The sequence below is a fragment of the Ambystoma mexicanum genome, chromosome 1p (genome assembly GCF_040938575.1).
Source record: "Ambystoma mexicanum isolate Mex_15411 chromosome 1p, UKY_AmexF1_1, whole genome shotgun sequence".
Taxonomy (NCBI): Eukaryota; Metazoa; Chordata; class Amphibia; order Caudata; family Ambystomatidae; genus Ambystoma; species Ambystoma mexicanum.
The window spans coordinates 629,332,536-629,354,451 of record NC_090921.1 but is presented as its reverse complement, the minus strand read 5'-3'; the positions used below and the strand labels follow the sequence as shown (position 1 = coordinate 629,354,451).

Genomic DNA, 21,916 nt, shown 5'->3' with positions numbered 1-21,916 from the left:
ATTGACAATCAATAAGTAAATGAATGATATGCTGGGCGCTAAAATGTAGAATGTGCTCATATATCATTAACATCATAAACAAACAAAATCATTTTCTTATGTGAGGTTGAAATTAAGTTGTAAGCTTGTAGTTACAAAAAATGTCCCATTTCTGTGTCTGAATTTAGTCCTGTATACAATCCAGGTGCATCAGCAGGGGAGAGGAAGAGAGAAATCTCCCCTTCTTCAGCTGGGAAAGGTTAACAATGTTGGCCCTTAACCCCTACTGTAATTCAAGGAGCAAGGAGAATGACTGATGAAGGGACTCTCCAAATCCCCGACCTGCTGAATCCTGCTCCTGGTGCCACCTGAGGGTCTGTTGGAAGTCCTGGAAGAGGTCAGATCTTTAACGCCATGGCACAGGCCAAGGTATTTTAAAAACATGTATTAATCAGGGACATACTTTATTTCGTCAGCACACCATAAAAGCCAGGTATAACGCAACACAATACAAGAACATATACAATTAATTACAAAATAAATATCACAACAGCACAGTATAAACGTCCAACATCATTCACTCTAAAAAAGTGCAAGTGCATAACATATTCCTAATTAAAATCATGGAAAAATGACATTGGGCATGAGCAGTTTTGCTATTTAACAACCGCAATCATCTACAATCATAGATGTTCAGTTTTAGATGGAGAGAGAAAACATTCCCTATTGGAAGGAGTGGTAAATATACAGATCATGTATTTGTGCATACACATGCTTGTATAAATGTATGTGTGTGAGAGAGTTTACATGAATGAAGGTGCATGCATGTGTAAGTGTGAGTGAATGAAAGTGAGTGTGTCTGTGTGTGTGTGTGTAGTAAGTATGTATGTTCATATTATTTGTGTGTGAGGACGCTTGAATGAGTATGCCTGAGTTAGTGAGTGCGTCTGATTTTCGACAAGGTTTCCATGGATCGTGTTAGGGCTATGCCCCTTCTAATGTGTTTGACAGGGAAAGTCGCTCATAATGGGAAAAACACATACCACAGGAAAGTGGTTTATAGTGGCAATACTGTCACTTTTGGGGACAGAGGGTATGAAAACATTTCAAAACGGCAATACGAGGGGCATATTTTGGACACAGAATGAACATTTTTAACAGTGGCAATAGTGGTATAGCTTGGGCACAGAGAATAAGAAAACATGTTAGGTTGTACAACGGGCCAATGCTGGTATATATTAGTACAACCAGCATGGACACATCTTCTTATAGTGGCAATATTGGACTATTAGCCACAGAAAAAATGAGTGTTTCATACAGAGGAAACACTGACATATATTAGCACAGCCAGCAAATGAACATCTTCTTCTAGTGGAAATAGTGCCATTACTGGGCACAGTCAACATGAATGTGTTTTTAGGTTGGCAGTACTGGTATGTTGGGGCACCAAATATAACAATATCTTTTTAAAGGGCAATAATTGCATATTGTGGTACAACCAGCATAACAATGTTGCATTGGCAGTACTGGCATAATTGGGCAGAAGCAACATGAGTGTATTTTAACAGTGACATTACTGGCATATATTGGCAATTCTAGAATAAAAAAAAATCTTCTTACAGTGGCAATATTGGCATTGTTGGCAACAGCCAAATTGAGTGAGCACTTACAGAGGCAATATTGACCATTGATATGATATGACATTTATAACACACCTATACACATGTGTTTCAGGGCGCGATGAGGCAAGGGAGGGGGAACAGAGGGAAGACAGACAACGATCCTACTAGTTCGGGTGTCATTCAGTGGCGAGTGCAAGGGTAAGTGCAGACATCAGGTGTCAAGTGCTGGTAGTGGGACTGTAGGGATACAGAAATCAGTCCCCAAGTGCGGGGGTTGCCAGTAAGGCAGTGCAGGAGTGAAACTAGCAGGGGAGGGGACCTGGGCCTGAGATCAGAGGGTGGCCAGGTAACCAGTGCAGTTTCAGTGTTAGCCAGGAGGTCAGCAGGGGAGAGGAGGAGAAAATGCAGAAGCAAAGAGAAAGGTTTTGAGGTGCTTCCAGAACTGAAGATGAATCTCCTCAAGTTTCAGGGAGGCAGGGAGGCTGTTCCAGAGGGAGGCACCAGCCGAAGAAAGAGATCGACCACCAACTCGTTGCTTGGAAAAGCGACTGACCCTGAGGGAGTTGTAGGCGGATGAGCGAAGAGCTTGAGAAGGAAGGTATTAAGGAAGAGAGAGCTGAAGGTGTTGAGGCCCAATGCCCCAGAAGGCCTTATGGACGATGCAGAGGGTTTTGAACTTAATCCTCCCAGCCACTGGGAGTCAGTGCAGAGATTTCAGTCCTGGAGAGATACGATCCCTGTGCTTCATGCCAAGGATAAGTCTCGCAGTCCTGTTCTGGATGAGATGCAGAGGGCGGCGAGTAGAAGCAGGCAGATTTAGAAGGAGGATGTTGCAATAGTCCAGCCTAAAGAGAACCATAGCTCTGGAGACAGTGAGTTTCTGGGGGAAGGAGAAGAAAGGAAGAATACCTCTGAGGAGGTGCAGCTGGTAATGTGACTTCTTAGAGACGTCGGAGATGTGAGGAGAGAAGGAGAGTGTGGAGTCGAAGATGACCCTGAGATTTTTAGCCTCACAGGTGGGAGCAGGAAGAGGACCAAGAGAGGCCGGCCAGCGAGTGACAGGAAAGGAGGGAGCAGGTGTTTCGATGAGGAGAATCTCTATCTTACTGGCATTAAGGTAGAGATCATTGGCGGCACACCACTCCTGGATGACGGACAGACAGTCATTTATGTGCACACCCAGCATGACAATGTTGTCTTACAGTGGCAATGCTGGCATATATTGCCACAGCTATCATTATTATATCTTTGTACAGTGGCAATACTGGCAATATTTAGCACAGCCAACATGAGAATATTTTTACACTGGCAATATTGGAGTATTTGTTCAGCCAGCATGAAAACACCTTGCAGTGGCAATATTGACATTATGGGCCACAGCAAACCTCAGTGTTTTCTTATAGAGGCAATACTGTCACATACAGTATTACAATGTCTTCTCACATCGTTATTGAGCACAGCCAATATGAGTGTGCTTTGCCATGGCCATTCTGGCATTTATTGTGGGTAAAGGCATCATGCAAAGTGGAATGGAGATTGTCACCTATTATTGATGAAGTGGTAGCATATAGATTTGTTTCATGTGTAAACTTAGAAAACGGCTTGAACATCAAAAAAGTTGCACATCATCTGGCTTTTTCCTAAATTTTGAAAATAAATGTGTCATAAAATGCATAATTTTAAGAAATGTTTTAAAAATGTGCTTGGTGTGAATTCTATTGATTTGTTGGTCTTCCCTTTAAATGTATAGTTAATTATACTAAACAATGGGAAATATTACATGTCTCAAGCTACAAAAAACAGCTACCTCTCTTGCATACCTTAATGCTTTAAATCTGTGACTACAAAAGTTACACTCACTTTATAGAAAATTACTGAACCATGGAGCTTTATGTGAAAACCCCACAGTTGTTGATAGATTAATACCTGATCTGCTTCCTCCTTAACTCTGGCTTCGTTTTATCTCTGCATTGCGTCGCTGGCAACTACGGTATGTGCCATGATGACTTGGCCATGTCCCGCACAGCCAAGTTGTGAGCACCTTCATTGGGTAACAGGAGAGTTTGCTTACAATTCACTGATCCAGACCAGTTGTAAATCATCATATACTATATAATAAAAGGCCAGATGTATGTTTGTATGAATCTGTCCTGCTCAATTCGCCTGTTATCACTGCGAGAGGGAGCTGTTGCCTTACGCATACAACAATAAGACTTCAAGATAGTCAATCACGGGATCAGAATGTGCATTTCAACTATGATAACATACAATTAGCTTCAGAAAAGGCCCATAACAGGAATACCACTTTAACAGCATAGTTCAAGTTGCATACACTAAGAAAATATATACATTTTAAAAAAAACATATACACAGACATTCATTTGATTAAGCACTATTTCTCTAACAAAATAAATTACTCTATTTTTCAATGTATTTATGCATTATTTATTTATTTATTATACATTTCAGTTCATATAACTTTTTGTATATATATTTACATTTCACATAAAAAAGATATTTTATATAAAATTCACATATTGTACATTATATACTTCAACATTTCATTTCAATGTACCTTAGTGAAATACACTTGGTTATGCTTAGATACACATACAAAATTCAATAGGAAATCAGGTACATTATTACATAAAATAAAATAAAATAAAATACAAACAGGCAGGCATTCAACCCGTTTTCAAAGGAACGAAATTTCAATAAATGTTCCTGTCTAGTTCAAATATCATAACTCTTCTACTCAAAGTACTGCTTAATACTCAACCAAATTTGATATAAAGCAATGTGTGTTGATGTGGATTTTGTGTCCAATCAGTGGGTCCAAAAGTCTTCACATTTCTTTTCATTTCACTTTAGTGTAACTGAACATTCATTTCAGTATTTTAAGTATACTAGAACAAATGCAGTTATCTTATCGCTCTACTGGTCCTTGTGGGTAAACAAAAGTCAGTAACATGAACACTTTTTCCCGACGCGTTTCGGGGTTTAGATTGATCCCCTTCTTCAAGAGATGTTCACCCACTTTCGCACATTCTTTCATTTGATTTTTCTTCAGCAATCACCTATAACATATAATGCTATAATTAGATTATAGGTTCTGTATAGATACAACTCTGTCATGTTACCATAATCATCCTCACACTAGTGATCATATGGATATTCACTTATATCAAAAGTTTAGTGTTTATTAACGAAGCATGTCAATTATCTTTAATTGGTAAGTCATCTAAAAAATAGATAAAGAGATTGAGGACCTGACGGAACAACTATCTAAATTTAAGAACAAGGAGGAATTAACAGTCATCATAGAAGAAGTCAACAGAACTTTAGACGGATACAAGAAGGACATTGAACAACCAAGGTCTGTAAATTCAGAAGGGACACATTGGATTATCTGCAGGACATAGTATACTCGTGGCAAGAATACTACGCACAACAAAAATCAGCACCAGACAGAAGACAACATCCAAACCGTAAACCGCCAGGACAAGAAGCCAGTGGCTCAAGTAGCGAAATACCCACTAGTGGAGAAGAGGTGATCATCACTGAAATCCCGGAAACTAGACCAATCATACACACATCACAAGAAGCCACCACGTCAAAAGCGCAACCTACTCCATCTTCTTTTTTAGAAAAAAGACAGCGCGAAGAGGCAATAAGAAATCTAAGACCGAGAAACAAACAGAACAACTAGTAGTTAATATCTCATCCAAACAACTGACTAAGGATCAGACAGACACTTTGAATTTGGGTTTATCCTTTATACCCACACAAAATTCAAATCTATTGGAAGAAAAGATCAATTTACACAGACTTGCGCGTAAAATGAGACTCAAAGTCTTTTTTGACACCAAATGGTAACAGAAATACAACGAGATGACCACCAATATCTGGAAATAAAACCCAAAAGCCAATTTGATCCTCAAATAAATAACATAACCCTCAAAATGTTTGAAGAACAAATGATAAAAGACTTGAAGAGAGTGAATTTCACCAGAGCCAAAAACTACAACACTAGAAGGTGTCAGAATGAAATAATTAAAGATTTAGCAGATGACAGAAGCTTAACGCTGAAATCGGCTGACAAAGGAGGAGCCATAGTTATAATGGACTCAACATACTATGAGGACAAGATCTTGGAGTTATTATCAGATGAGAGTACATACATCAAAATTAATGAAGACCCGATCAAAAAGATCTCAGAGATCATTGAAACCACTTTGGAAAAAGCAATGGAGCATGGATGGATATCGAACAAAACGAAACAATTCTTGACTAACACACACCCGATTACACCCATTTTTTATGGATTGTCAAAGATCCACAAAAGTTTGAGGACTCCACCACTCAGGCCCATAGTGGCGGGCACGGACAGTATCTTTAACCCTTTAGCCAAATACGTAGACAAGGCTCTACAACCATTGGTACAAACAACATCCACATATCTAAAGGATACCACCGACTTTCTGAATCATTTGAACACACTGACATACACACTTCTGTGATCAGGAACCGGCTCCGCAGGGTCCTTTTCTTTTTTTTTCTTTTTTTTACTGAAAGCTGCAGGGGTTCCCCCCGCAACCCCTGCTCACTACACTGTAAAGTCCCCATGGGAGCAATCCTCTCCCAGAGAAACCCAGATACCGGCCAGTTACACCCAGTAGCAATCTGGTCATGCAAGTTCTCAGCACCAGAACTAAACTATGCAATCACCGACAAGGAACCTCTGGCCATCAAAGTGGCGTTCAAGACACTACATCCTAGGGGCCAGGCACATGGTCATGGTGATTACAGACCATCGCAATCTGCAATACTTGAAATCAGCCAAAGCACAGTCTTCTCGTCAGCTCTGTTGGGCCCTCTTTTTAGCGGAATACGACTACGTGATCACGTACCAGCCAGGGGTGCTCAATGGAAAAGCAGACGCGATGTCCCGCATGGGTGAGGGTGAAGATGCATACGCAATACCAGCCCCCGTAGCTATCATCCTGGAAGAAAGGATTCTGGGCGCTCTTGTCACTGCTTCACCTCTGGATGACCTGCAAGCCGAAGTTCAACGTCTTATGAACCAGGAATCCCAACAAGCCTGGGCAAAATAATATGATCATGGAGGGCTACCTTATTACCAGGGACGTCTCTACATCCCAAGCAAAACGCTGCAACACCAAGTCATCGCCAACTACAACAACTCACTAATAGAGGGACATCCGAGAATCACCAAGACGATGGCCAAAATCAAGAGGAACAAATGTTGGCCAACCTGGCAGAGGGATGTGGCCCAATACGTGTTAACTTGTGGGATCTGTGCACAGAACAAATCCCAAAAACAAAGGCCTGGGGGTCTACTTCATCCCCTGGCTATACCTCCTACACCCTGGCATAGGCTGTTGCTCAACTTTTTCAAAGACCTGCCTCCCCACAAGGGCTACAACAACATTCTAGTAGTGGTAGACCTGTTCTCAAAGATGGCCCACTTCAACCCACTGAAAGGACTGCCGACTGCGTCCACCATGGCAAGAGTGTTTCTGGAGCAAGTTGTTCGCTTACACGGATTCCCATCGATTCTGATATCAGACCGAGGCAGCCAGTTTGTTTCCAAGTTCTGGAGAAAGAGCTGCGAACTTGCACAAATCGACGTTCGCCTATCTGTAAGCCATCACCCCCAGACCGATGGCCAAAGCGAACAGACGAACCAGACACTGGAGCAATACCTGAGGTGCATGCTGCATCAAATGGAAGACACCTGGAAAGACGTGCTGTGGATAGCAGAATACGTATACAATAATTCCATCCATACCCACACAGAACAGACCCCCTTCTACACCGTATACAGGTGACACCCACGTACATCTGTTTTCGATCCACCTGATACACTGGAAATGCCAGCAGTAACAACCTTGCACTCTATGTTCACTTGTGTTTTCAAGGAAGCAACTGAACACCTCGTCAAGGCTAAGGAAAGACAAAAGACATTTTCTGACCAGCACCGAAAGGAAGCTCCAGCTTACCAGGTCGGGGATACGGTATGGTTAGCATCTAAGCACGTACCCCTGAAGAGACAAAAAAAATGTCATCCACGGTACATAGGTCCATATACCATCGAGGCCATCATCAATCCTGTTGCTATGAGACTATCCCTACCCTCCAACATGCACATCCACCCGGTGTTCAACGTTTCACTTCTAAAGCCAGTGCCACCAGGGACAAGGATTACACCATAACCTGCTCCGGTGGTTGTGGATGGCGGACCTGAATTTGAGGTCAAGGGCATCCTGGATTCCAAGGTGACAAAGTCCACATTGTACTACCTCGTGGACTGGAAAGGATACGACCCCAGGATAAAACATGGGAACCCAGCGACCAAGTCCATGCTCCATAGTTGGTAAAGCGCTGTCATCACAATCACCCAACCAAACCAGGAACAGGGAGAAAACTGCTCTTGAGAGGGTCCTTGGGGGGGAGTACTGTCACAGTGAGCAGACCAGATCGCCCCAGCCCAGCAGCAGTGAGAACATTGGGGCACATTAAGGGCCCTGATGGGATCAAGCCTCAAAGGAGGGCCACCTGGACCCAGTCCTGGTGCCTTTGGCACCAGGCTCATGGAGCTAACCTCAAGGAAAACACAGGTATAGTCAGTCTGCCACTGAATGATTGACTTCTGTGCTAATTGCAGTGAAGGGCCTGGCTCTAAGCCATTAGCTTGTGTATTAGACTGCAATCATGGGTGTGGCAGAGAGCTTCTGGAATTAATTGCCCAATGGGAGTAGCAGGGTGTGGTTGGCTATATAAGCACCACCCAAGCCCTAAGGCATGCTTCGTGTTATTCTGCAGTTAGCAGTGTAACGCTGTCTGAGGAACTCCTGCCAGCAATCTTCTACAAACCTGCAAAGAAAAGCCGGAGACCATCGAGGCTCGCATACTCACCTGCTCTGACTTCCCTGTGCCTCCAGCAATGACCCGGTTGTTCATCGAGGACTCCAGCTTTCATCGAGGACTCCAGCTTTCATCAGTCGCCGGCACCTGCAGAAGCAAGAGAAGGAAAACAAGGTTAACCGCTGAGCTCATTCATTGCGCCCTGTCACTGCCGCGCATTTCTCACTGCGTCTGTCACCATCGACTGGATTCATTCATCACGCCGGCTCACAAGTACCTGGAAAAGAGAAAGAAAGAACAGGTTAGATCATGCAAACCGCACCTGAGCTCGCACTGGCCTCCTAGACACAAGGCAGGTCACCCTGACCCACTAGCTCAGCCGCTCACACGCGTTCCACCAAACCAATGCACACAGAGGATGGCTTAGTGCCACAACAGCTACAGGAGTCACAACAGTGAAACGAGCATGGACTGCGGCACGCAGCAAAGGACAACACAGATAACTGGACACGGGCAAAATACAATACAATGGATTACACAGACAATAACAAGCAGAGCAACACAGCAACATGAGTTGCGACCACAGCAGTACTGGGTTGCCACTTCACTTCAAGGGTCAGTGAAGTAACTGGATCCTACAGGACTTTGCACCCCTACTGAGACTAAGCAGGAAGGAGAGCCCACCAACCAAATACACAAGGTGAGAGCGCCTCGGAGTGCGGAACACGTGTGGAAGGAGCAGGGTGGGGGTCACAGGTGGCAGGCACAGACAGTCTTACTCACCACCCTTTCCCCTGTCGGAGGAACTGTCCAGGGAACAAAAGATGTGCAGCGCCTCTAACCAGGGAAGGAGACACTCCATGCATCAGCGCCTGACGTCCCCGCAGAGACAAGGTGAGCGTAACAACAGCCCTTCTCTGGGATCTGTCTTGCCCCCTAAAAATGCTCCTCGTGGAACTTAAATCAATCTCTTTAGGTCTGTTTTAAATCAGATCAGTTTTCTACATCGTCCGCTACGGGACTCTAGATTAGATTTCTTCTAACGTTCTTTAAAACTTAGGTATGGGGCATATCCTCTTTATCGTGGCCTCCCTCACAATATATGTTATTGCTTGGCCACACTCAAGTCAATATCGATTCAAAATTTTAACACTCTTATTCTAACGTTTATGTTTATTCTGCCTCCCTCCATTACTCTCTTTTTCCTTTATCACTTCCCTTTATTTACTACGCATGCATCAATTTGCCACTCTCCTCAATTTCTACTCACCATTCGCATGTTCGTCTTCTGATTCTCGCAATCGTCTGCCTTTTTTACCACCTCTTCATCCGCTCAGCTTCTGTCATAGATGTGGGAGGTGATCTTGTTCAAACCAGGGGCCCGTCACACCCGCCTTGCAAGGTCATAATAATTACACTAACCACTATCTACGGGGAGCTTCACATCCTGTCAGACAAAATGGCAAAGGTTGTGCGATATTTGCAGGACTCTAAAGTTTACTTTGATGAGTAGCAATTACCCTGGAGATGAATGGGGATATAGATTTTATTCATGCATCAATAATCAAAATGACTGGGTTAGTTTGGCAAAAGGAAGTTTGTTTTAATGGCAATGATCTAAAAGAGGGAGTACAATGAACATCCACACTCGCTCGATCCTCTTACTCAACGCATCTTAGTAGAAACGGAGGTTATATTTAGAAAAATCGTCATCAGTGACATATTGATCTGCGTCATTACCAACATCATCCTCCGTGGCAAACTACAAAAACTTATTGAAGAAAGTGATAGGCTCTGAGTCAATATATAAGTATAAGTTCCTTATAAGTATAGAACAGTGAAGGAAAGTGATAGGGTGCTTAACATCAGGTGGGGCAACTAAGCCCTCCCCTCAAAATGGCAACTATGAACGTCACTAAATACACAATGTCCCATTGGCTACACAAACTATAGGACCCTTAATTACGTGGTTCTCTACAATTGGTTGGCTTCTAACCCCCGTCAATGCCTTTCCACCTACGTCTAGCAGCCATCAGGCTGAACATCCAGGTGCTGGTTAGCTCACCTTTTTCCCACCAATTAGCCAATCAATCCATCATCCCCTCAATGGTCTAGTGTCAATTAAGGCTTTGAAGCTCAGCCTTGAGTTTGTACTGTGCTCTGAGAAATTTTAAGGAGTGTGGGCACACTCTGCCCTCGTGCGTAGGTGTGACCACCTCGATTGTCCAACTTCATTCTTCCACGTGACTACAGACCATGGAAACAAGCCTTTTAATGTATTAAAATTCTATTTTATAATAGTCCTCTGACGTCTTTTGTTTTAATCATGCCTTCTGGACAGAAGTTTCTTTTCTTTCACACAATTTGTGTCCAATGTCAGTTCACGCCAGTTTGATAAGACCTTGGCTTCTTTGGCTCATCCAACTCTTTCTGCTGGGATTCATTTTGTAATTCAATTAGCTTTTTTAACTTCAACACACTGCAATTAGGCCTTCTTGCTACTGTCCAGCACTGCTATAATGCGCAGTGGAAACATCCATAGTTCACTCACTCCTATATATGTAAATGTTAGCACTTGCCGCAATCTATTCACTAAAAAGCCAGCCTGAAGATTACTTTGTCTGCTTGCATTTCTGTTGAATCTGTACACGTTTAAACTAGCTTATTATCTTCATCTGTTTCTATGGCATACGTTTCTTCATCTTGATCCCAAGATGTCACTTATCCTTGATACTTTCTTGATGCCTTATAGAATATCTGCATTCTCTGGTCTCTGCATCTCTTCTGTAGACATCAGCTCGATTCTGTGTGACGTCACCAATCGTCTTTGCCAGTTATCTGCTCTGCTTCTTCAGGAATCTCATTCAAATGGCCATCATATTTTCTTGTATGCAGGTACGGGTATCGCAATGGGTACCTTGCCTGCCAGATTTTCTTAGGTATCAGTACTCTCACTGGAACTGCACAGAGTCCACACTCTGCTCTTTGTCTGTTCAACTACTCCGTGTATGTCTCATACTCTGGTTTCCAACAGACAGGTAATAGGGGCGGGACGGTTGAGGTAGGGGTACTTGGCTCCTCCTCTACACTACCTTTTCCCTCAATGCAAGTTTCCAATTTCTGGTGGTCACTAAACATTATGGTGACAGTACTAAATGAAATTGCATGTTCAAGTAGGGGGCCATTCATACATATATAGTCGATAGTGCTTTTCATATTATTCAGGTGGGTTGTCCTGGTATGTCACTCCCAACTCGTCCATATAAAGATGTCAATTTCCATCCCACCCAGAATTTTTCCCATTCTTCTCCTTTCACATTCCGAACTTTCAACACCATCTTAATTCTTTTAAGGCTGTGGCCTGCCAGAACTTTCGTAGTGAATTCCCCACACTTCGCGTTCAAGTCCCCACATAGGAGGATCATGTATCGCTCGGGATCTTCCACCCACATCAAAAACAGATTAACCAGATATTCAAAAATGCTTTCAGATTTCTCATTCCCAGGGGGGTCATACACGCATAACACCGATAAGCGTGTACTTTGTTTTCCAACAGCAGGTGGGTTTCAATAGCCAAAACATGACCACCTTCCTCTAAGGGGGTTACAATCACAGAGGTTAAGGCCTGTGAGATCCCCACCAATAAACCCCCTGAGGGTCTTCCACTAGGTCCCTTTTTTGCCTTATTCTGGTAGATCCTATATCCGTCTAAGACAAACTCCTTCAGCATCCATGTTTCTTGTAACATAAATATGTCGAATGCAACTATTGATGGAAACGACCCTCCCTCTGAAGAGAAATGTGAGTGGCCCTGTGTATTCCAAGACAGAATTTTAATTCAATCATACGGTCCCCACCCCTGCCTATTGTCAGAATAATAATAATAATAATAATAATAATAATAATAATAATAATAATAATAATAATAATAATAATAATAAGAACCTTGCCCCACGACCATACTCGGGGGAGTAGACATGACCAAGTTATCTTTTTTGTTACAATGTTTACATTTAACACATACATCATCCCCCGGTTTTAACTCAGGTTCACTGTCCAATTTGTAACCTAAGAATTCCAGCAATTCAAACTGTGCTCTAATTAGTGCTGCCGTAGCAGGAAGGGCACAGTGAACTTTTGACATTTCGATGTAACGTTGTCCTAAAGGTTGTACACAGCGCAAATCACTAGAGCTCAGAATGCGAAGGGCTGGAATCTTAGTAAACATCTTAAGGAGTGCTGGTCGATTAATGATAGATAGATCTTTTTATGATAGATGGCGTCTGGGAAACGGTCACTATGCATTTGTCGAGGACCACCCTCACTGATGGCTGGGGTCCTAGAACTGTACACACTGGGGCTGCACGCAACCATTTTGCTGGTGCCTCTTCACTAATGGTTCCAAGACTAGGGATTTATTAGCATTCTAGTTAATTTGGTTCAAAACTTCCGCCAATTCCTCTTCGTCTTGTATAGAAAGATTGTCTTTTAGGAGCCAGCTCGTGAGCGTGCCCACTTTTTGCTGTCTATGTTTTTTTCTTCGCATTTCTTTCTTTTTTAGTTTATTTGTTCTTTGCGGTGCAACATCTCCAAAAGCAGTAGTTGAATAAAGGGGTTGGTCAATTACATTAGGCTGCAATGTATCGGGATTTGTCACTCCCCTCGTACTTTTTTGAGCCATTTTCTTCTGCTTCTAACCTAATGAGTTGAGTAATTCATGGGAGATAGCTCTACTTGATAGATTGTAATAATAGCTTCTTCCTGAGATTCTATATTAATCGGAGGTAGAAGTGGGTTTTGGGCAGCCACCACCTCCCTCTCATCATCAGGGGTGGGGAGATTTAGTTTTCCATCATCCAATCCAGCTTACTTCTGTATTTTCGCACCTCATTGTGAATACGACCAAAGAGTTTCAGTAAGACCTTTACTGCAAAATGAATCACATTGTCTTCTGCTGTTTGGTTAGAGAGATCTAGGTGGAAGCGATTAGATCATTGTTAACATCCAACACCTCTCGACTCACCATCGGAGACGTATCATCCATGACCAAATTTGGGGTTCCTGATAGCCTTTGGGTCAATAGTCCGCCCGAAAACCCCCTCCGTTCTTCCATCTCAGTTGACCTCCCACTAACTTGAGAGGCAGTGGATGCATTGTTAGTGGCCTCAATCGGCACCACTGACGTGGGTCTCATAGAGTTGCTTACAAGGTAACACCAGTCCAGTAATTAATTATTATCTATTCCTTCAAACGTGGAATGTAAAGGAGTTTTTATTTGAAGCTGGTTCGTCATGTACCTCTACATTTACCTCACTCTGGCCAGCTGAAGACACCGTCTCTGTGGCCACCTGTTATTTTGCATATAAGGACATGATTTCTTTGCTTTTAGTAGGGCCCCTTTTTGATGATTCCACCGAAGTTGGAGTATTTACTTCCAAGGTGGGCTCTCCTGCTGTACCATCAGTAGTGCCCCCAGTGGGGGCCCGTCGGTAGCCATTGCTCTTCCTGTAGGGCTTCTGTTGCCTCAAGTTGTAGTTCCTCAGTTTGGGGGGCCATTTTACCAGGCGTGTAGATGCTGGGGAGGCTTATACCAGTTATTCCAACACAAACCATACAGGATTTACAGAAACACTATGACATGCCGGTTTGAACAGTAATACGCCTCTACAACACTCTATGTTAACAGGCCTGGAGGAGGAGCCGAGCTAAGTTCAGAAACCGTGGGCTCAAAGAGGATATTCCCCCACAGTCACCACATGGTTTCTCAATTCCAGAATGTAATAATTCATTTATTTAAGGGAGGCCTTCGTGCAGCACAGCGTTCAATTGCTCCGTGGGCTCAAATGGGTGTTCGCCCCCACAGTCGCCACACGCTCAAGATCTTAAATATTAAATGCAAGCCCGCTGCTTACAAGCAAAGTTTATGCAAATGCGCTGATACGTGCAGCTGAATTTCCGCTTTCAGATGTCAACAGACCACGCGATGAGCACTTCCTTCGCTTCCAGGTGCTCGAATCGCGAGTAGCCTTCCAGGGAGTTCTGGTCAGCGCTGCACATCCCGTGCAACACAAAACACCAAACACTCGATCTGCACTCCGCCACGCTCCGCTGTGGCCGAAGTGTTTGTAGGCTCAGGCTCCTCCTCTTGAATTAGAATAGATGAAAGACTCTCCAGCAAGGTGTACACCGTAGCACCAGCAACACCAAACACTCGATCCACACTGTATTATGTAATTATTCATTGTAATATTTCTTTGTGTGTATTATTAAATCAATAATATTCTTCATGTAAGTTTTAAAATGTGTTTGATTTCAATTTACCTCTTTTATGAGCACGTCTACTTCGAATCATGCTGCACATGAACTTTATTACTCTGACATCCTTTGACATAATTTTTTTGAGTCCAAAACCCATATGTGGAATCCAAGACAATAAGGAGCAGATACAACAATTGGCCGTATGTATTATGTTGAACTTTCAACAGATTCTGTGAGATTTACTACTCCTCCACATAAAAGGAGCAAAAACCTTTACAAACAATTTTGTTTCTATTAACATAAATTACGTTAAAATACAACACATAATATATTTACACACTGAACAATTCTTCCTTTATGCACATATGCCCATGTCTGCAGGCTTTTCCACTAGTCAATAATAAATGATTTACAGGTTTAGAGTGATGCTGACGAATGCAAATGTCAAAAGCAACATAATAGTGGTTAAAGTGCTCCATTTGACCAGGTCTCAAATGATTGTGAGGTCATTTTAATGGCCCCACATTGACAGTCTAGCTTTTGATAGTATGTAATTTGGTTGACTAACTTTGGTCGACCATAATTCAACCTTTTATTTGTAATGGGGGGATCACCCAATGCCGAACCTCCCTATCTAAGCATGGTAGAATCGTGTACGCCTATCTAAAAGGATCCTTAGCTAGTTGGAAATCTTAGGTCGGGCTAGACAGTTTTTAGGCACTGCATCAAATATTGTTTTCTATCTTTTTGAGTCCCACTTGCATCCCCTTCATTTTTTATCCAACAGCACAGTCACTGGGACAATAAGATAACAAGAATTGGCAATGCCAATAGTTTGGGCATTTGTGTAGTCATGGGAAAGGCCCTTGGCACTGCTGTAGTGGTTTTAACTGGCCATTGATGGTAGCATGTGCAAAATGGGGCGAGATCCTGGACATCTAACAGCAGTGACTGGTAAATGCTTAATACTTATACACAAGCTGAAACCGTTGGGTTTCCCAATGCTTGTTTTAACAGGACTTCAGTGAATTAGATGCACAGAGCTTATAAATCGAGTGTCTGAAGGCAGATCTAGTTCAGACATTTATATTGCAGCAGTAGCGTGTTTACAACCCCAATGAAGTCATTGGGGCTCATTACAAACCTGCCGGTCCGGAAAGAACGGTGGTGGTAAAACCGCCACCACTGTTCTTTCCGGACCGGCTGATTAAGAGTCCTGAAGAGGTTTGACCTGGCGGGTTTAACACCACCCGCCTGCAGGCGGAAATGGAAACACTGGCTCCATCATAGACAGAACCGGTGTTTCCTTTGTCCCCATTCCCATGGAGTCCTATGGGACTCCATGGGAATGGGGACTTACACTATTCCGCCTCCGGATTTCCCAGGTCACGGGGGTCGTAATGCCCCAGTAATTCCGGGAATCACAGAGGCGGAATGGAGTCCGGCAGTAACCTGCTGTTTTTTCCGGCTCGGTTACCACTGGTCTCGTAATGATGCCCATTAACTCTCAGAAGACTGCTTTGAAAAAACACTGGCAGGCACTTTGAGTGCAAGGTCTGATGGTAAGATTTGAATAAATCAAGCTGAAAGAGTTTCCATGAGGAGGTGTTTTAGGTGGGGGGGCAGGAACTGGGTGGGAATGGCCATAGAGATTAGCATGACCATGGCAGTCGATGGGTGGGAAAATAACCAAACGCCCCCCTCAAGCTTTGTGTTCCTCCTCATATGTCATCTCTCCCTATCTCTGCTCTAATGTAATAGTTTCTTCTTTTAGGTGGCTCTAAAATAACTCAGCCTGATAACCCTTAATTTATAATCTGGAAGTTCAGCAACAATGTTACAGTGTGTGCTCTTGGTCAGACACATCTGCTTTCCCTATGGAATGATATTAATTAGGTTTCTGCTTGACGTTTCAGAAACAGACGAGAACATGGCTCTGTGCTTTCTCCTCCTTATCAGCATCCTGGGAGCTGTTTGCCAAGCAACAAGTAAGTGTTTCAAAACACTCGCTTTGTTTCCTCAACACAGCAACATAACAAATGTTCACCTGAGGGAGCGGGTTTACATACAAAACATTCCTCCTTCGAGGTACTCCTTCCCACTTCCTTCATATGCTGATACCATATGTTATCCCCCAAATGTGCTGTACTGTCCAGCTAATAATTTCACCCATGATCATCCTCCTTAGCACTTCGTTTAGGCCTCATCCTCTTTCTTTGAGCTTCTATAATCATCTCATGAAGTATGTCAACATAATTCCTTTTTACTGGACCAATCATAGAAACATGTGTCAGTGGACTTGGTGCTTTTACCTGTGTAGGAGGAAGGTCTAAAAGCCTCATCCTATCAACATAATGTGCAGGCAGAAATATGTCTTGCATTTTCTCTGCATGTGATCTCTTCTTAATAGGAAGTCTTGCTATACCTATTTCTGGACTAGGTGTCTTTGAATGTACCTCTAGAGTAGGGACAATTACATAAGGTCTTGGCTGCCTTGTAGTTGCCACATCTGTACCTTCCTTTTGCATAGGAAGATACACAGGACTCGTTTCTCTGTTTGGGTTCACATAGTAAACTGTGCGTACTGTAAGTGAAAGAAGTATCAATATACACAAAATACATGTATAAATAATATACAAGTAGGCCCATTTTTTACAGCAATAACCTCTTGTACAAGATGGATGTCTCTCGTTGTCTGTCATCACGTTCTTGTTATTGACGCTGCCCATTCTCTTATTTAAGGAAGGAAAACACTATTTTTTAATCTGGCAACATCATGCATTAATCTGAAGGCTGTTGATCCTTCTCCACAAACTCCTTGATCACCTTCAACTGGCTGATTATCCAATGGTGAACAAAAAATCCCAGTGAAGACCACAAATTGGCCTTTTACCAGAAGACATGAAGATTCTCCTTAAGCATAAAACAAAGTAGTTTTACCAGTATATTTTCAAATCATCTCCATCGACAGTCTCATTCAGTTCTCAGTGATCTCTCAGTAAAGGTTCACCTGTGTGATTATGTCTCTTAGAATTTCATTAAGGGCAGCATTATTCCTCAGATCACCCAGGAACGAGCAGACATCAGTTTGTCTCCCAACAAGAGCCGGGCATTCCTCAATCAAATAGAACACCAAGCTAACCAATCTATGGGCCTCATTACACGGATGGCGGTAGGGATTTACCGGTACCGGTAAAATACCAGTACCGGTAAATCCTTACCACCTTACTACGAGGTCCCTTTGCGGGTTGGGGGATTTAACGCCTGCTTTTTGCAGGCGTTAAAATCCAACCCGCTAAGGGACCTCGGAGCTAATTACGGCACCGCAAAATTGCGGTGCCGTAATTAGCGCCTTCCCCAATCCCATAGAGCCCTATGGGGCAGAAATGGGAATGGGGAAGGGCAATGGTGGAAGGGGGATTTACTGCCCCTCCAACCTTGGAATGGGGCGGTAAATCCCCTTTCCGCCAAGGCGGTGCCGGTATTTTACCGGCATGAGCCATGGCGCTAATAGCGCCATGGCTCACCGCCTACCGTGTAATGAGGCCCTATGTGCATTATCTGCTGACAGGGGCATTTGTGTTTTCCCCACTGTGCTCAGGAAGCTGAAGGATTTACTCAATAACAGCTGTGAGCAATCTCCTCACCATTGACCATTCTTAGGATCTTGCAGGAAATGATGAATGTCAGTAGTTCTCCCCACCAATGCAGGGTATGCACAAAGAATGTAGAGAAAAACAGCAAAGATGATCTGATGAACGTTGTCATTAGGCACCACCATAGACACTTCCAAAATTGAAACTCAGTGAGAAAGGAATCAGGGTATTTATTTTTCTCTCTTCCAGTCGTCAAAGAGGAACTCCAGATTTGGCATGCTTTCCTTCTCGATGAAGACTTAAACATGTCTCAGTCCAATGTCAACACACTCCTGTGGCTCAAGAACACATAGCTTCCCTTAACTCCTTTTTAATGACTGAAAGGAGTGTCCTGAAATAGCCACAGTCCAATATATTCTGTGTCTGCTTATTCAACAGCTTCTGCATCCTTGTTCCTCATCATAGACCTAGTCTGCATGTGCTTTGGTTCTTCCCCGATGCTTGCTTCTGATAGGGGTGCGGGTGAAGAGGGTTCTCCAGCATAAATCTTCACGTGACCAAGAAATATCCAGGCTAGACTTCCAGTTACCTTCACTGCTGATGGCGTTACGTCCTCAACGATAAATGGACTGTTAAAGCCATCGACGGGTGAAGTTCCTGATTAAGATTTGATCACCAGGGAAAAGTTTGGGAAGACGTAATTTTTCAATTTCGGTTGTTGCAGCATCTCCTTCTGTGTTCTGTGTCCCACAGCCCTTTCATTTGAGCTGTTCTGAAATGACAGAGATACTTGAGGTCATACAAGTTAAGTAACCATGTAACTCCTTTCCTAACAATTCTGCCGTTGTCTGGGCATCACTTCTAGATGGATGTGTGAGGAGTGTCCTCATTCACCTCCCTGTCACTATTTCATGTGGCGTAAAATGGTGTTTGGAACCTGGTTGATTTCTCAATGCATACAATGCTAGTGGTGGACAATGCAACCATCCTTTCTTCAGGGTAAGTTTCAATTTGGCTATTATTTCTTTAAGCAAGCCGTTGAGTCTCTCACATACTCCCACAGTCTCCCACAGACACTGTTCGCTTGATACGCCGATGAAAAGCCTTATACTAAGCAAAAAGCTTAATTGCTCAAAGACTTTGTTAACAAAATGAAGGCCATTATCTGATCTAAATACTTCACATATTAACCATCTAGGAAATACTTCTTTTACCAAATATTTTGCTCCACAGGTGGAATCTGCATGTGTACATGGACCAGCTTGAATCCACCTAGAAAAGGGACATACCACTACAATCACATATCTGTATCCATTACAGAATTGCAGCATGTCGACATAGTTGATATGCAAATGCTGGACCATTAGGTCTCGGGATAACTCATCTAACAGTAAGCAATGTGTGCCCAGCAGTAAACTTTTGACATACGATACAATTTACCACATAAAATGCAACCTGTTCTACCAAATTTGGAACAAACCAATACCCTGCAATTATTGTGGTGAGGCTCTCTCTAGTGATATTCGCAGGGTAGTGTAGCTGCTCCAGTGCCACCCTCAATAAGGCTACAGGCATCATCGGTTTACCAGTGCCGTCTTTGCCGCCACAGTGCTTCGGAAGGAGTTAAAGAACATCTCCTCCTCGTCCACAGTTCTTTCTCATCCTGATGCACTTCCCCTTGGATCTCTACCAGCTGTGTCCTAGACAAATTACAATAAAAATCTGACACAGTCATCATCACCACCATGCTTTCATTCACATCAGGTACATCAAACATAATAATATTTTCTGAATATGCAACACGTTTTACTTCTTTGTCTGCTGCTTGATTTCCACGTGACCTAAAATGTGCCCTTTTAGTGTGAGCTGCGCATTTAACGACTGCATTGGCTACTGGGAGCTGTAGTGCTTTAATGAGCCTGTCCAATAAGGCTGTGTGTTGCACTGGCGTGCCATCCGTTCGGTGGTAGCCCCTCCTTTTCCAACATGCTAACCCGCGAGCACTGTCGATTTCACATAGGCGGAGTCACTGTACGTGGTTATTTCCTGGTCTGTGTGGTTCTCGAGCATGACTATCAGTGCCAATAGCTCTGCAGCCTGTGCTGAAAAGTCAGACGGTAGTCGTGCACTTATCAATACTTCAAATTCCCCATTGGCCCAGCTATACCTGTATATCTCTGCATCATTTTGATCTATTCTGGATGAACTGTCAAAAAAAAAGAATCTGGCCAGCTGCCATGCATTCTCCTTAACGCTTGGGATCTCGTCATAAAATTATTCATTGTTCGAACAATCGTGCGCCTGCTCACCTTCTGCCAGTGGTTCTGCTACAAACATGGCAGGATTCACTATTCTGCAAAAAACTATTTTAATCCTGGATTTGATACACCACCTCACAGGCAGAAGCCCTCTGAGAAGTTAACGTACCTTTAGGTTTTTCCAAAATGGCAAACAAAGCATGTTCAACAAATAACGTCATGGAACACCCCATTACTATGCTTGCAGCTTTCTCAATAGCAGACGCGGTGGCTGCCAAAGATTGTTCACAAGGAAAGTGACCCCTCATTACTGGGTCTAAAATCCCACTCTAATATGCAAGGGGCTTGTAACCCAACATGGTCCTCTCTGTAAGTACTGCCGTCATGACAGTGCCATTCGTATGTGAAAACAAAATTAATTCCTCAGCATAATTGGGAATCCCTAAAAGTGGAGCATTGCATATCGTTTTTTTTCCACTCATCAAATCCTTGTTCCATTTCCTCAGTCCAAACAATTTTCTCATGATTTGCCTGTGCTTTTTTCAGAGCTTGCAATAAGGGCCTTGTGTATGAACTGTAATCAAAGACGCAGGCACTCACATAAGTACATAGTCCCAAAAATCTTTGCATGTGCTTTATAGTGTGCGGTTTTGCGGTTTTCAAAATATCCTCAGCTCTCTCTGGAGTAACCTTTTTTCCTTCATGTGATATTAAATGGCTTATGTACAACATTTCTTCTTGGTAATACTGCAATTTGTCTTTATCTACTTTGTATCCCTTGTCTGGTAGAATGAGCATCAGTTGAACTGAGTCATGTCTGCACTCTTCTTCGGAGGTGCTGCAGATTAATAAGTCGTCTTCGTATTGCAACACAACACTTTCCAAATTAATATTGCTTAAGTCCTTCAGTAGAACTCTATTAAAAATCGACAGAGACTCACAGTACCCTTGAGGCAATCTCGTGGTTTTTAACTTCTGCTGTCTGAACGTAAATAACGTCAGATCCTGTGAGTCTTTATGCAATGGGATTGAGAAAAACTAATTTTTTAAGTCAACCACCGTGAAATATCGCGCCTCAACAGGTACATTACATAAGATTGTTGCAGGATTAGGAACTAGAGGAAACTCAGCCTCTACAATCTGGTTAATCGGCCTCATATCTTGAATTAGATGCCACAACCACCCATTCATTTTTTTGACCAGATACACTGACGTATTACACTGAGACTCACCTCTAGGGTTAAACCAATTCAAGAACTATGTGATGATCTCTCTCACTTTTTCTTAATAAAATAGATACATTGGCTGCTAATGT

At 43.0% G+C, this 21,916-nt stretch overlaps 1 protein-coding gene across 1 annotated transcript in view; it reads left to right on the top strand.

The window, feature by feature from the left end:
• Positions 1-21,916, top strand: part of LOC138577415 (serum amyloid P-component-like) — a 40,666-nt gene that overhangs the window by 10,393 nt on the left and 8,357 nt on the right. The window contains exon 2 of the mRNA XM_069649625.1: positions 16,664-16,735. Within this exon, the coding sequence (XP_069505726.1) occupies positions 16,678-16,735 (58 nt within the window). The 5' untranslated portion in view covers positions 16,664-16,677. The remainder of the gene's footprint in view (positions 1-16,663; positions 16,736-21,916) is intronic.